Consider the following 14,607-nt stretch of genomic DNA (forward strand, 5'->3'; position numbering starts at 1 on the left):
ACGGAGTCGGGCGGCCGGAGGGGCGGCCCGGAGCTCAGGCGGGGCACAGCGCCGGCGGGCGGGCGGCCGGCGGGGCTGCCCGGCGCGGGTGTCCCGGCGATGTGTGGCGCTGAAGCGGCAGCGGCAGCGGGAGCGGCAGCGGCGGCGGCGGGCTCGGCCTTGGCTTCGCGGAGGTGCCGGCGGCGGAGACGGAGGCGCAGGTTCCTCATTAGGACCTGGCGAGCCCGGGCCTAATCGGCGGCCCCGCGAGGCCTCTGCACAGCGCCCCGGACGGGGACCCTCCCCGCCTCGCCCTGCCCCGGGAGCCTGCCTCCCCGGCTGGGGATGAAGCCGGGAGGCGTCCGCGCGGGGCCCAGCACAAAGGCTTGTCCCCGGGGGCCGCCGCCGCCAGCCTAGAGCCGCCCGCCGAAGCCGAGCCGGCGCCAGGGCCCTCATCCCCTCCGGTCCCTGGGGGCGGCGGCTGCCGGTCTCCCCGAGGCCCAGGGGCCCTAGCGCCGAGCTCCTCGCACCCTCGGCTGCGGTGGGACCCGGCACTTGCGCAGCCTCCGCCGCTCCCGGCCGTGGAGACCCCACGGAGCATGTCCGAGGAGAACGACATGGAGAAAGCCATCAAGGTAAGGGGGAGATGCCCCCTTCCTCCCCGCTCTGTCCCTGTGGCATTCATCTGGGCTCAGCCTCAGAAAGCGGAGAGAACTTGAAGCGAGAGATTCCAGCGACTGTCGGGTTTCGATTTTCCCGGATTCCGTGGACTGCGTTTTACAGCCCTGGGGCGAATGGTTTGTGTATGTATAGGGAGGGATGTCCGACTCCCTCTGACTTTTCTGGTTAAAGCAGGGATATGATTTGTGCTCAGCTAAAACGGAAGGTGAGTGGCGTGGAGATACTTGATATGAGTGGGACGGAGGGGGCCCTACTACACTTTCGATCACCCCCCAAGTGCCGCCAGTATTTGTTTCCGGATGATCTGCTACAGTACTTGGAGAGTTGGACTTTACCCATCGCTCTCGAATTGTTTGAAACCAGCCTCCTGGAAACCTGCAGGTTCAGAAGGAGGTGGTCCGCCTTCTTACAAAATCCGTCTTTTGGCAAATACTTGTTCTTTGGCGTTTGTTGCCTCTCTTTTTCCTCTTCCCTCTCCTCCTAGGCAGCGTTTAATTTATTGAAGAAGAGCTAATGGTGTCCCGTGACTTACTGCTCTGTTAACAACAACAACAAAACAAATATGTGTGTTCTAAAATGACCCAAATAAAATGAAAAGTTTTTTAAAAATCTGTTTTTTACTCTTTGTTTTTGTAAAAGCCACAAAACAAACAGGCAAACTTCGAGGTACTAATAGTTAGAAAGTTATTATCTAGCTGTAGCTTGGAAATTAGTCTTGTGTAAGTTGAACACTGAAGCTTAAAGTTTGATATGCATTATTTATATTGCAGTATTAAGTCAGAGCATTTACGACTTTTCATTTTCTGTGGTGCCTGGCTGGCTCAGTTGGAAGAGCGTGCAACTCTTGGTCTTGGGGTTGTGAGTTCACGCCCCACCTTGGGTGTAGAGATTACTAAAAAATAAACCTTAAACAAAAAAAAAAGAATTTCATTTTCCCTTGAAGGACAGGCATCCATTGGCAACTTGGAGTTATTTTCCCCTTCAGAACACACTTATAAAGTTACACTTCTAACAGTTTTTGTTTTGTTTTGTTTTGTTTGGTGTAGTAAAGTTTATAGAAATCAGTCATTCCAAAGAAACTTAACCTTTTAAAGGAGGCATGAAAATATACACATTAAGGAAGATCAAATTTTACCACAAAAAATGTTCTAAAACACTGCATTTTTGTGGGAGGGGGTTGGATTTTATTAGCACAGGGTCAGGAATGGTTACCTCAAGTTTTACGACTGGGTTGTGAATCAGAGAATATGTGGCAGATTTTTAAATTCAAGTCTTGTCTGTTTTGTGGCAGGTGCTGTCTTAGGCACTAGTGGTACAAAGCCAAACTTCTAAATGTCCCTGCCTCTCATGCAGTTTATAGTCTAGATGGTGGAGTTAGGTAAAAAAAAAACAAAAACAAAAACAAAAAAAACCCACAACACACTGCAGGTGGTTATAATTAAGTATAAAAAGGGTGGGGAGTACTATATTAGGAAAAGTAGTCAGGAGAGGCCTCTCTGAGGAAGTGACATTTGTGTGGAGCTCTGAAGGCAATGAGGGAGCAAACCTCCACTGTCTTGGGGAAGAATATTCCAGGCAGTGGGAACAGCAGATAAAAAGGCTCTGAGGTACGTTCAAGTCTTGTGTGATCCAGGAAAAGCAAGGTGAATGCATTGGGTCAACATACATTATGTTTTATTTATTATTTTTTTAAATGTTTACTTATTTTTGAGATGGAGACAGAGGGGAGGGGCAGAAAGAGAGGGAGACACAGAATCTGAAACAGGCTCCAGGCTCTGAGCTGTCAGCGCAGAGCCAGATGCAGGGCTTGAACCTACGAACCGAACCGTGAGATCATGACCTGAGGTGAAGTTGAACGTTTAACCTACTGAGCCACCCAGGCACCCCAGCATAGATTACGTTTTAGAGAGGTGATGGGAAGCTAGAGCTCAGAGGGACTTGTAGACCATTGTAAGCACTTTGGCTTTGACCTTGAATAGAAGAGGACCTCTGTGGAGTTTCTAACAGAAGAGGGACTTCTAGTGGGTAAATATATAAATGGGAGGCAACGTTACATAGTGGTTACAATAGTTTATGTAGACTAATGGATTAAAACATCAGCCTTAGGTGCCTCCTTAGCGCAGTAGGTAGCACGTCAGTCTCATAAAACCTCAGCCTTGCCATTCATTAGCTCTGTCCTTGAGTAAATCCTTTTACTTCTCTGTCCCTGAGTTTGCTCATTCCTAGAAATGAGATAAAAACACTCCATAGGGTTTGTGAGGATTTGATGAGCAAATATTTCTAAATGTGCTTAAAATAATAACTAACATTTAGTAAGAACTTGATGAATGTTGGCTCATAGCAACTAAACAGTCGTTTTAGAAAGTTACCATTTCTTGGTCACTATTGCCCAAGTTAATTTTCTTAAAATATTTTAGCTTTTCTTCATGTACTTGATAGGTCATTGATGAGTCTTCCTACTAATTTGTGTCCAACCAGTACAAATAAGTGGAGTTGAAAATATCTGATCTGACTTCCAGTACTGAGTAGGGTATACTCCCTTGGAAGCAAGCCAGCATCACAATAAATAAAACTTCTGGTCTGTAACATTGTGCTGTATTCATTATTTTGCTTTCTTGAGGATGTCCCTCATTGGTGAGGACTGAGACCTCTAGAGTTCAGCTGGAAAAGCTGTTGTCCTGGACTCTTAAACTTCTGCCTGACTACCTAAGAGCGGTCCAATTAGACTTTAACATCTCATCTTATTACTCTTCAGAATAATTAGGATACGGCCAAGGCAACAACCATAGCCTCTGTCTTCTCATTTCTGTCTCTTCTCCCATAGCCCTGTGGCTTCACTATTCCTAAGGCACTTAACTAAACCTGGAGAATGAGCATTTGGGGGTTAGATATTGTCTTGCATATATGTCTTTTATTGTATATGGAAGAGTTCTTAATATTTGATGAACTAGTGAAAATTCATTTCCTTAGTTTTAAAAATGTTTTTTTTAATTTCAGTATAATTTACATACCATAAAATTAACTCAGTGTAAGTGTATACTTGAAGAATTGTTAATAAATTTACAGAGTTGTGCAACTGTCATCACAATCCAGTTTTAGAGTATTTCTGTCCCCCCCAGAAAGTTCTTTTTGCCTCTCTGTAGTCCTACTCCACTCCCACTTGCCATTCCAGATGATCATTGATCTGTTTTCTGTCACTTGTTTTGTCTTGAGAAATTCCAAATTAATGAAATTGTATATAATATGTAGTGTTATGTGTTTGGCTTCTTAAAATACTTATAAGGTTCATCCATGTTAGTGCATGCGTTGAGTTTATTTCTTTTTACTTGTTGAGTAGTCTTTATTGTTTATTCATCCCCAGTTGATGGGCATTTAGGTTGTTTTTGAATTTTAGCTATTATGAACAAAATGATAAATACAACTTGCCCATGCAAGTTTTTGTGTAAACATTTGTTTTAATTCCTTCTGGGTAAATACCTTGGTATGGAATTACTAGGTAATTTTACGTATGGTAAGTTTATGTTTAACTTTTTAAGAAATTGCAAAACTTTTCCAAAGTAGCTTTACCAATATTCATTCCCACCGGTAGTATTTGAGTGGTTTGGGCCATTTTTGTTTGTTTGTTTTTACCTTCCTCACAAATATTTGGTATTGTCAGTCTTTCTATCTTAGCTATTCTAATGGTTGTGTAGTAGTATCTGATTGTGGTTTTAATGTGCATTTCCCTAATGACTCATATTGTTGAACAACTTTTCTTGTGTTTATTTGCCATTTGTGTATCTTTTCTGGTGAAATGTCTATTCAAATCATTTGCCCATTTTTAAATTGGGTTATTTGTCTTATTGAGTTGCAAGGGTTCTTCATATACTCTGAATAAAACCTAATTCTGATGCTGTTGAGTATCTTTTCACGTGTTTGCCGTTCGTGTATTTTTTTTTCCTATTTAACTATTAAAATCTTTTGCCCATTTTTATTTTATTTTTAATTTTTTAAAATGTTTATTTTTGAGGGAGAGAGAGAGTGAGAGCACACAAGCAGGGGAGGAGTAGAGGGAGGGAGACAGAGGATCTGAAGTGGGCTCTGTGCTGACAGCAGAGAGCCTGATGTGGGGCTTGAACTCATGGGCTGTGAGATCATGACCTGAGCTGAATTCAGATGCTTAACTGACTGAACCACCCAAGAGCCCCTTGCCCATTTTTAAATTGTTTGTCTTGTTACTGAGTTGTAAGAGTTCTTTATAAACTCTGAATAAAAGTGATTTATCAGACATAGATCTGCAAATATTTTTTCCCAGTATATGTCTTGGCTTTTCACTTTTTAATGGTTTTAACTTTGATGAAGTTCAGTGTATCTTTTTTGTTTTTCTTTTTCTTTTCTTTGATGGATTGTGCTTATGGTGTCATAGCTAAGAAATCTTTGCCTAGTCTCAGGTTATAAGATTTTTTCAACTATATTTCCTTCTAGAAGTTTTATAGTTTTTAGTTATTTATTTAGATCTGATATCCACTTGGAGTTAACTTTTGTCTTTGGTGTTACATAAGGGTCTAAGGTTTTGTTTGTTTGTCTTTAACATGGATATCCAGTTGTTCCAGGACAGTTTGTTCAAAACACTGTCTTTTGCCTATTGAATTACTTTGGTACTTTTTTTGAGAATCAGTTGATCATAGTGTGTGAGTTTTTTTCTGGATTCTCTGTTTTGTTCTATTGATCAATATGACTGTCTTCATACCAGTATCATCTTTATTACTGAAGCTTTATAGTAAATTTCCAAAATTGGGTAGTGTGAGAGCCAATTTGATTTTTCTTTTTCAAAATTAAGTTGGCTATTCAAGTTCTTTGTATTTCCAAATAAATTTTAGAATCAGCTTGTTTATTTCTACAAAAACGTGTGCTGGGATTTTGATAGAAGTTCCACTGAATCTATAGGTCAATTTGGGGACAGTTGCTATCTTAACAATATTGTCTTCTAATCCATGAACATGGTATAGCTCTCCATTTCATTAGGGCTTCTCCCATTTTTCTTGGTGATGTATTTGTAGTTTTCAGTGTATAAATCTTACACTTTTTAACAAATTTATTCCTAAATATTTTATTCTTTATGATGCTGTTAAGAATTGTTAAATTTTATTTTTTGGATTGTTTGTCATTAGTGTAGAGAAAGGCAGTTTATTTCTGTATTTTGATATTGTGTTTTGCATCTTTACCACATTTGCTAAGTTCTAGATTTTTTTTGTGTGTGTAGGTTCTTTAGGATTTTCCACATATAAAAATCATGTCTTCAGCAAATAAATACTGTTTTACTTCTTCCTTTACAGGATGCATGTTCTTAATTTTGTTTTCTTGCCTTATTCTGTGGGTAGAACCTCAGGTACAGTGTTGAATGAAAGTGGCAAAAGTGGACATCTTGCCTTGTTCCTGATCTCAGGGGGAAAGCGTTAAAGACTTACTGCTAAGTAAGTGGTTTTGTAGACATCCTTGTCCAATTGAGTTTTCTTCTATTCCTTGTTTGCCGAGAATTTTTATCAGGATTAGGTGTTGAATTTTTGTTAAGTTCTTTTTCTTCACCTATGGAGTTGATTATATAGTTTTTGTTCTTTATTCTTACTATGGTGTATTAATTGAGTAACATTAATTGAGTTTCAGATATTAAACCAATTTTGCATTCTTGGTATAAACCTCACCTAGTCTGATGTAAAGTTATTCTTACATGTTTGTGTATTCACTTTGCTAATTTTGCTGAGGATTTTTGCATTTTTATTCATGAGAGATAAAGGCCTATAGTTTTCTTGTGATGCCTTTGTCTAGCTTTGGTATGAGGGAAATACTTGCTTCCGAATGAGTTTAGGAAGTTATATCCTCCTCTGTTTTCTGGAAGAGTTTGTACAGAGTCTTGATATCATTTCATTAAGTAGGGGGCAGTTTTTGCCTCTTGTGAGGCATTTGGCAGTGTCTGGAGACATTACAGTTGTTCAGTGTGGGTAGGGGATGCTTGTAGTATCTAGCAGGTAGAGGCCAGGAATGCTCCTGAACATCTTAGCAATGCACAGGACAACCTCACAACAAAGAACTATTGGTTCATAATGTCAGTGATGTTGAGGTTGAGAAACCATGCTTTAAATGATTTGGTAGAATTTACCACTGAAGCTATGTGGGCCTAGCCTTTACTTTGTGGGAAGACTTTTTTGTTTTGTTTTGTTTTGTTATTAATTCAGTTTCTTGTTATAGTTTTATTCAGATTTTCTATCTCCTCTTGAGTGAGTTTTGGTAATTTATGTCTTTCTAGGAATTTGGCCATTTCATCTAGTGGTCTGATTTGCTGGCATAAAGTTGTTTATGGTGATCCTTTATAATGCTTTGATTCCTGTAAGGTTGATTGTGATGTCTCCTATTTTTTTTTTATTTATTTTTTATTTTTTTTAATGTTTATTTTTGAGAGAGATACAGAGCATGAGCAGGGGAGGGGCAGAGAGAGAGGGAGACACAGAATCCGAAGCAGGCTCTGAGCTGTCAGCACAGAGCCCGACGTGGGGATTGAATGCTCAACCAACTGAGCCACCCAGGCACCTCCTCCTCTTTCATTTCTAATATTAATCATTTGTGGGGTTTTTTTTCTTCTCAGTCTAAATAAAGTTTTGTTAATTTTGATATCTTGAGGAATTAACTATTGGTTTTCATTGATTTTTCTCTATTTTCTGTCTTCTGTTTTATTGATTTCTGCTCTAATTTTTATTATTTCTTTCTGCTTGCTTGCTTTGACTATATATATAAGTTTATTTATTTTGTGAGAGGGTGAAAAAGTGTGTGTGGGGGGGAGGGGCAGAGAGAGAAAGGAAGAAATAGAATCCCAAGCAGGCTCTACTCAGTGCAGAGCCCGACGGGGCTTGATTCCATGACTGTGAGATCACAACCTGAGCCTATATCGAGTCAGATGTTCAACAGGCTGAGCCATCCAGGTACCCCAAGTATATATTTTTTTCCTGCTAGTTTTTCAAAATAGAAGCTTAGGTTATTGATTTGTGATCTTTCTTATGTAGAGATTTATAGCTATAAATTTCCATCTAAACACCACTTTAGCGCACATAATAAATTTTAGCATACATACAGCCCCCTCACAGCCACAGTTTTGCTTTCCATGGTTTCAGTTATCTGTGGCCAACCATGGTTGGGAAGCAGACAATCCTTTTGAATCATCAGAAGGTCAGTAGTAGCCTAATGCTTTGTCACAATGCTTCCCGTCATTCATCTCACTTCATCTCATCATACAGGCACTTTATCATCTCACATCATCACAACAAGAGGAAGGGTGAGTATGGTAGAATACGATATTTTCTGAAAGAGAGAGAGAGAGAGCACGTTAACATGACTTTTATTACGGTATATTGTTATAATTGTTTTATTTGATTATTAATTACTGTTAGTCTCTTACTGTGCCTAATTTATAAATTATAATGTATAATAAGCTATATACATTATAACTAAATTATTAAATTTTATCATAGGTATGTAGAGGAAAAACATAAGGATTTGGTACTGTCCTGTGGTTTCAGGTATCCCCTGGGAGTCTTGGAATGTATCTTCCACAGACAAGGGAAGACTACTGTATTGTTTTTATTTTCATTCAGATCAAAATATTTTTTTTTAATTTTTCTAATTTTTCTTGTTTCTTCTTTGACCCATTGATTATTTAGAAGTGTTATGTAAATTTTGAACTTTTTTGAATTTTGAATTTTTTTTTGAATTTTTGAAATTTCCCAAATTTCCTTGTTGATTTTTAGCTTAATTCCATTGTGGTTGAAGAACTTTATATATTCAGTTTAAAAAAATTTATGGAGAAATTTGGAGAAAAAAATATGGAGAAAAAAAGCATATGGAGACATATGCTAGATTATGATCTAGCATATGGTTTATCCTGAAGAATAGGATGCTGTGTTCTGTAGATGTCAGGTCAAATTGGTTGACAGTGTTATATTCTACTACAAGTTTTTCTTGCTGATTTTCTGTCTAGCTTTTCTGTTATTGAGAGTGGCAGTATTAGAATCTCCAACTATTATTTTGAATTGTCTATTTTCCTCTTATATTCTGTCAAATTGTGCTTCATGTATTTTTGGATTCTACTGTTAGGTGCCTGCATATATGTTTATAATCATCCTATCTGAATTGACCTTTTCATCATTATAAAAAGTGCTTCTCTTTCTTTATTAACATCTTTTGATCTATCTATCTGTCTATCTATCTATTTAAATTAAAGTTGGTTAACATACAGAGTAGTATTGGTTTTAGGAGTAGAACCCAGTGATTCATCACTTACATATAACACCCAACAAGTGCCCTCCTTAATGCCCATTACCCATTTATCTCATCCCCCACCCACCATCCCTCTAACAACCCTCAGTTTGATCTCTGTACTTAAGAGTCTCTTATGGTTTGCCTCCTTCTCTGTTTTTATCTTATTTTTCCTCCCCTTCCCCTGTGTTTTATCTGTTGTGTTTCTTAAATTTTACATATGAGTGAAATCATGAGAATTTGTCTCTCTCTGCCTAACTTATTTCACTTAGCAAATGTATTCTAGTTCCAACCATACTGTCACAACATCTTTTGTTTTAAAGTCTATTTTGTCTATTGTCTGTATAGCTACTTCAGCTCTCTTGTAGTTACTCATGGTATATCTTTTTCCATCTTTTACTTTTTTCCCCATTTAAAAAATTGTGATAAAATTAGACATAAAATTTACCATCTTAACCATTTTTAAGGTGCACTTCACTGGCATTAAATACAGTTCTAATGTGCAGCTATCATCACCATCCATCCCCATAATTCTTTTGCTCTTGTAAAACTGAAACTGTCTCCTTCCCCCCCAGACTCTACCAACTATCCATCTACTTTCTGTCTATAATATTGACTACTCTGAGCACCTCAGAAAAATGGAATCATAAAGTATTTGTCTTTTCGTGACTGACTTATTTCTCTTAGCATAATATTTTCAAGGTTTATCATATTGTAGCATATTACTGACTTTCTTTTCTTTTACTTTTTAAGGCGGAATGATACTCCATTGTATGTATGTGGACATTTAGGTCCCTTCCATATTTTAGTTATTGTGAATAGTACTGTTATAAACATAGATGTACAAATACCTCTTGAAGATCTTGTTTTCATTTCTTTTGAGTATATACCCAGAAGTTGACTTGCTGGATCATATGGGAATTCTAGTTTTAATTTTTTTGGGAGCTACCATACTGTTTTCCACAGTAGTTGTACCATTGTACATTCCCATCAGTAGTGCATAAGGGTTCCAGTCTCTCCATATCTTTGCCAATACTTGTTATTTTCTGTTTTTGTGTTTTGTTTTGTTTTTTGCCTTTTTTTTCTTTTTGATAGTAGCTATCCTAATGGGTGTGAGGTTGTATCTGATTGAATTTTGATTTGCGTTTTCTTCATGATTAGTGATGCTGAGCATCTTTTCATGTGTATATTGGCTGTTTTTATATCTTTGGGAAAATGTCTATTCAAATTCTTTGCCCATTTTTTGAATCAGGTTGTTTGGGTTTTTTTTTGTTGAGTTTTAGGTGTTCTCTATATTCTGGATAGTAATCCCTTATCACACACTTGATCTGCAAATATTTTCTCCTATTATGTGGGTTGCCTTTTTACTCTATTAATAGTGTTTTTTGATACACAAAAATTTTCAATTTTCATAGTCATCTTGTCTAGTTTTTCTTTTGTTGCCTGTTCCTTTGATGTCCTATCCAAGGAATCATTGCCAAAGACAGTGTTATGAAACTCGTGTCCTAAGAGTTTTATTGTCTTAGGTCTTACATTAAGCTCTTTGATCTATTTTGAGTTTTGGTATATGGGGTTAAGGGTCCAACTTTGTTCTTTTGCATGTGGATATCCACAAGCACAATTTGTTGAAGAGCCTAAATGTCCCATCAACTGACGAATGGATAAAGAAGATGTGGTTTATATACACAATGGAATACTACTTGGCAATGAGAAAGAATGAAATCTGGCCATTTGCAGCAATGTGAATGGAACTGGAGGGTATTAGGCTAAGTGAAATAAGTCAGTCAGAGAAAGATAGATACCATATGTTTTCACTCATATATAGATCTTCAGAAACTTAGCAGAAGACCATGAGGGAGGGGAAGGGGGAAAAAATTTACAGAGAGGGAGGGAGGCAAACCATAAGAGACTCTTGGATACTGAGAACAGAGAGTTGGTGGGGGCTGTGGGGAGAAGGGAAAGTGGGTGATGGGCACTGAGGAGGGCACTTGTTGGGATGAGTACTGGGTGTTGTATGGAAACCAGTTTGAGAATAAATTATATTATAAAAAATTTAAAAAAATAAAAGTTTTACTTCACTAGTAATCCAAAAAAAAAAAAAAAAAGTCTGAGCAGAAAAAAAAAAAAGTGGGCCGCAAGGACGTGTGGAGGTGATGGCTATTATAATCTTATTTTATATGCTTGCATATTAATTGGGCAGAAGCTCTGTTTTTATCTCTGAACTTAGCCTAATGTCTGGCACATATCAACTGCTCAATGAATGTGTGTTACATGGACAGATATTCTGTTCCCATATACTGGGAATTGGGAGTCTGTTAGATTTTCATTGCAACAAAACAATTTGAATGTCTCATGAGTTTTAGCCCAATTTCTCAAGGTCTGAATTTGGTTTCCTTTTCTTCCTTTGGAACCCTAAAAAGTGAATTTTAGCCTACCACAACTTTAATATGTGGCTTTCTTGCCTGAGCATATGGCAATAGAAGCTTAACATAGTGATTAGACAGGAATTCCATAAAAACTATAGAGGCTATGTCTGGAAGCACTGAAAACTATTAAAAGTATAATAAAACAAGTGAAAACTATAAAAAATATATAGTTACCCAATGAATATGACAATATCTTTATATTCAAAATGATGCCATTGAAAATTAGATCAATTTACTACTCACTACTACCTTATTTGAACTTTTAAGTCTCAATTTATTCAATAGATAACAATTTACTGTTATTCCAACAATTTGACCAACGTGTTCAAGAGTATAGGTCACTGGTCATGGAAGCATATATCAGACCAGTCTTTCTGGAACCTCAGAAAAGGTACCTGACCATTTTAGCAAGTGATATTTAGTAGTGAAGTATTTTGAAAGAATGTCTTCCTTTTACACTCCCCCCAAAAAACATTGAGTATCTACTCAAATGGACCTTGTAGATGAGCTGAAGAATTTCTTCTCCTCCCTAATGTGTTTGCTTTCTCTTTTGCTGGAAAACAGTGCCTAACTTAGTCATTTAGACAAAATACCTAATTATAAAACCAAAAGAATGCAAAGCTCTGCTTATCGGTTTCTCTTAGAAGATGAGGTGTTGAGTGATAAGGTTTTCTGTTGTCCACCCTGCTTAATTTTCAGCTTTTTAATTGGAGAATCACTTTCTGCCCCCACCCTTTTCTATTTTAATAGGAAACCTCCATTTTAGAGGAATACAATATCAATTGGACTCAGAAGCTGGGAGCTGGAATTAGTGGTCCAGTTAGGTAAGAGACCCACATGCAAACTATGGCAAAGTTGCTCTGAAGAAGGCCATTTGACCTACATTGGCCATTAGAAACAGCAAGTGTGCCACATTTGTGAAATAACTTTAACAAGTGGAGGTATTTATGTTAGGCTTTTTCTCATCCATTTAGAAATCTATTTAATTGAGCCACATGGTCTGTAATGTAGAATCATTTAAGATACTGAGGTTGTGGAGCTACTCTTGAGAGTCGCCTATAGCCAGCAGAGGCCATTATTCCTTCCTTGGCCATCCTCAGGTTGCTTTCACATGGCGCGGGAGCTGAGGCTTGTGCAGGGTGGGTGAGATGGCTTTTCTGCCTCTCCACCTGCTAGCCCTAGGGGCAAGTTTATTTGGATGCATCTGCATATATTCTTGATTAGAAGTACAATTCTAAGGGGGCACCCAAGTGGCTCAGTCAGTTAGGTGTCTGACTCTTGATTTCGGCTCAGGTCATGATCTTATGTTTTGTGAGATTGAGCCCTGTGTTGGGCTCTGTGCTGGCAGCGTGGAGCCTGCTTGGGATTCTCTTTCTCCCTCTCTCTCTGCCTGTCCCCTGCTCATGCTCTCTTTCTCTCAAAATAAATAAGTAAACATTAAAAAAAAGTACAGTTCTAAAAGAACTTGTTAAATTAGTTTTCACTGTTAATAGATGATTTCTGATTGAATTTTTTTCCTCCAAATCTAGAGTCTGTGTGAAGAAATCTACTCAAGAACGGTTTGCACTGAAAATTCTTTTTGATCGTCCAAAAGCTAGAAATGAGGTATGGCCCTTTGTTGCCTTGATTTGCCTAAGTATTAGAAGTGCCTAAGAATTATTCTTTTTACAAGTAAGGCAGAGAATACAGAGATGCACAAAGAATTTTATATCCATATTTACCCCTTTTCCCTATTCATGTTATCATTTTAAAGTGGTCCCATATCTATCAGTGCCAAAGGCTGATAGAGTCTTATTTCCTTTCAACTCCCTCTTGTTCTTTTTCAGTTAATGTAGTTCTTGTGCCCTGAACTGTTCAGGTTTACCTCAGCTTATACTTATTGGACAAGGTCCCTGAAGAGTGGAGAATGGTGAATAGTGTCTTGTAAGTGCTGTAGGAGGGCTGTGACGATGTGTTTCTAGTTTTAAAAAAAACACCTTTGTTTTAAATCACCCAGATGTTGTGATGACATGTTAGGAATATGTACAATGGAGGACATACTCTTTTGCTTAGAGATGTATGAATAATTTCTGAAACAAAATGAGTTATTTGCCAGATTTTTCATTTGCTAATAGATGGGGCAGCAGAAAGTAAATTTGTTGGTGAGGTGAATCTCTGTTCTCTTTAAGGTACGTCTGCACATGATGTGTGCCACACACCCAAATATAGTTCAAATTATTGAAGTGTTTGCTAACAGTGTACAGTTTCCTCATGAGTCCAGCCCCAGGTAAGACTACATAGGGGTCATCTCCTCATATCCACCTCTCCACATGTAGGCCAAGGTGTAGTGGGGTTTTCCTCTCTTTTGTGCTCTCTCTCCCCCTCCCCCTTTCTCTCCATCCCTCCTTGCTTCCTTCCTTCCTTCCCTCCCTCCCTCCCTCCCTCCTTCCCTCCCTCCCTCTTTCCTCCTTTTAGTTTGGAAAATTTCAAACATTTGTAAAAGCAGACAGAACTACTCAGTGAATCCCCAGGTACCCATCATGCAAACTCAACAGTTACCAACTCATTGCCAGTCTTGTTTTATCTATGCCCCACCTACTCTCTGGGGCCCCCTGATTATTGTGATTACTTTCTCTTTAAAAAAAAAAAAAAAGTATGTAATGTGGAATTAAAACATTCTATTTCAAATTAGTGAAAGAGGACCAAATATTACTAGGCACTGTCTTTGAAGTTGATATGGCAAAAGGCCCTTATTGCTTAGTCTGACATTGCTTTTAAAGGAAGAAATCAACATTATTCTTTTAGCTGCCAAATATTTGGCAAACCCATTGAGTGGCATTCCAGGTGTCTTCCAGGGAATTCAAAGTTAAATAAGGTATGGTTTCTACTGGGGGTACTGAGATGTAAACCTGTCATCATAGCAATGTGATAGGCACCAAGGAGAGGCATCCATAAAATACTTTGAGCTTATAAAGGAGAGGAGAGCTGCTAACTGTAGGCTAGGGAGACAAGGTGTCTCACACAGTGGTTATGTCGGGGCTAGGACTTGAAGAGGATGGGTAGGAGTCTTCTGGGTGGGCAAAGAAGATGGATTTGTAAAAACAAGGGAAATCAAATGATTGTTTCTTACAACTGTGCTCTGTTGGTGAAAGCATTTGGATGGAAACTGGAAGCATGTACATCAAAGAATGGTAACCAGAATTCTGATTTTTTTTCTTTTTGACACCATAAGAATTTTTGCTTTTTTTTTTTTTTTAGT

The 14,607-nt window shown here is 38.3% G+C and overlaps 2 protein-coding genes across 9 annotated transcripts in view; one reads left to right on the forward strand and one right to left on the reverse strand.

Moving 5' to 3' along the window:
• MAPKAPK5 (MAPK activated protein kinase 5) overlaps positions 1–14,607 on the forward strand; it is a 43,144-nt gene that overhangs the window by 1,305 nt on the left and 27,232 nt on the right. For 3 of the 7 annotated variants that reach the window (XM_045041477.1, XM_045041475.1, XM_045041476.1), the window contains exons 3-4: positions 12,120–12,193; positions 12,899–12,974. In XM_045041477.1, the coding sequence (XP_044897412.1) occupies positions 12,120–12,193; positions 12,899–12,974 (150 nt within the window). Of the gene's footprint in view, positions 1–132; positions 615–12,119; positions 12,194–12,898; positions 12,975–13,537; positions 13,636–14,607 lie in introns of those variants that run through there. The other 4 variants (XM_045041473.1, XM_045041474.1, XM_006938476.5 and 1 more) reach the window with 3 other exon arrangements.
• Positions 7,602–14,607, reverse strand: part of TMEM116 (transmembrane protein 116) — a 167,676-nt gene continuing 160,670 nt past the window's right edge. For both annotated transcript variants that reach the window (XM_045041485.1, XM_019814550.3), the window contains one exon: positions 7,602–7,989. In XM_045041485.1, the coding sequence (XP_044897420.1) occupies positions 7,934–7,989 (56 nt within the window). In that variant the 3' untranslated portion in view covers positions 7,602–7,933. The remainder of the gene's footprint in view (positions 7,990–14,607) is intronic.

This window comes from Felis catus, chromosome D3 (genome assembly GCF_018350175.1).
Source record: "Felis catus isolate Fca126 chromosome D3, F.catus_Fca126_mat1.0, whole genome shotgun sequence".
Classification (NCBI taxonomy): Eukaryota; Metazoa; Chordata; class Mammalia; order Carnivora; family Felidae; genus Felis; species Felis catus.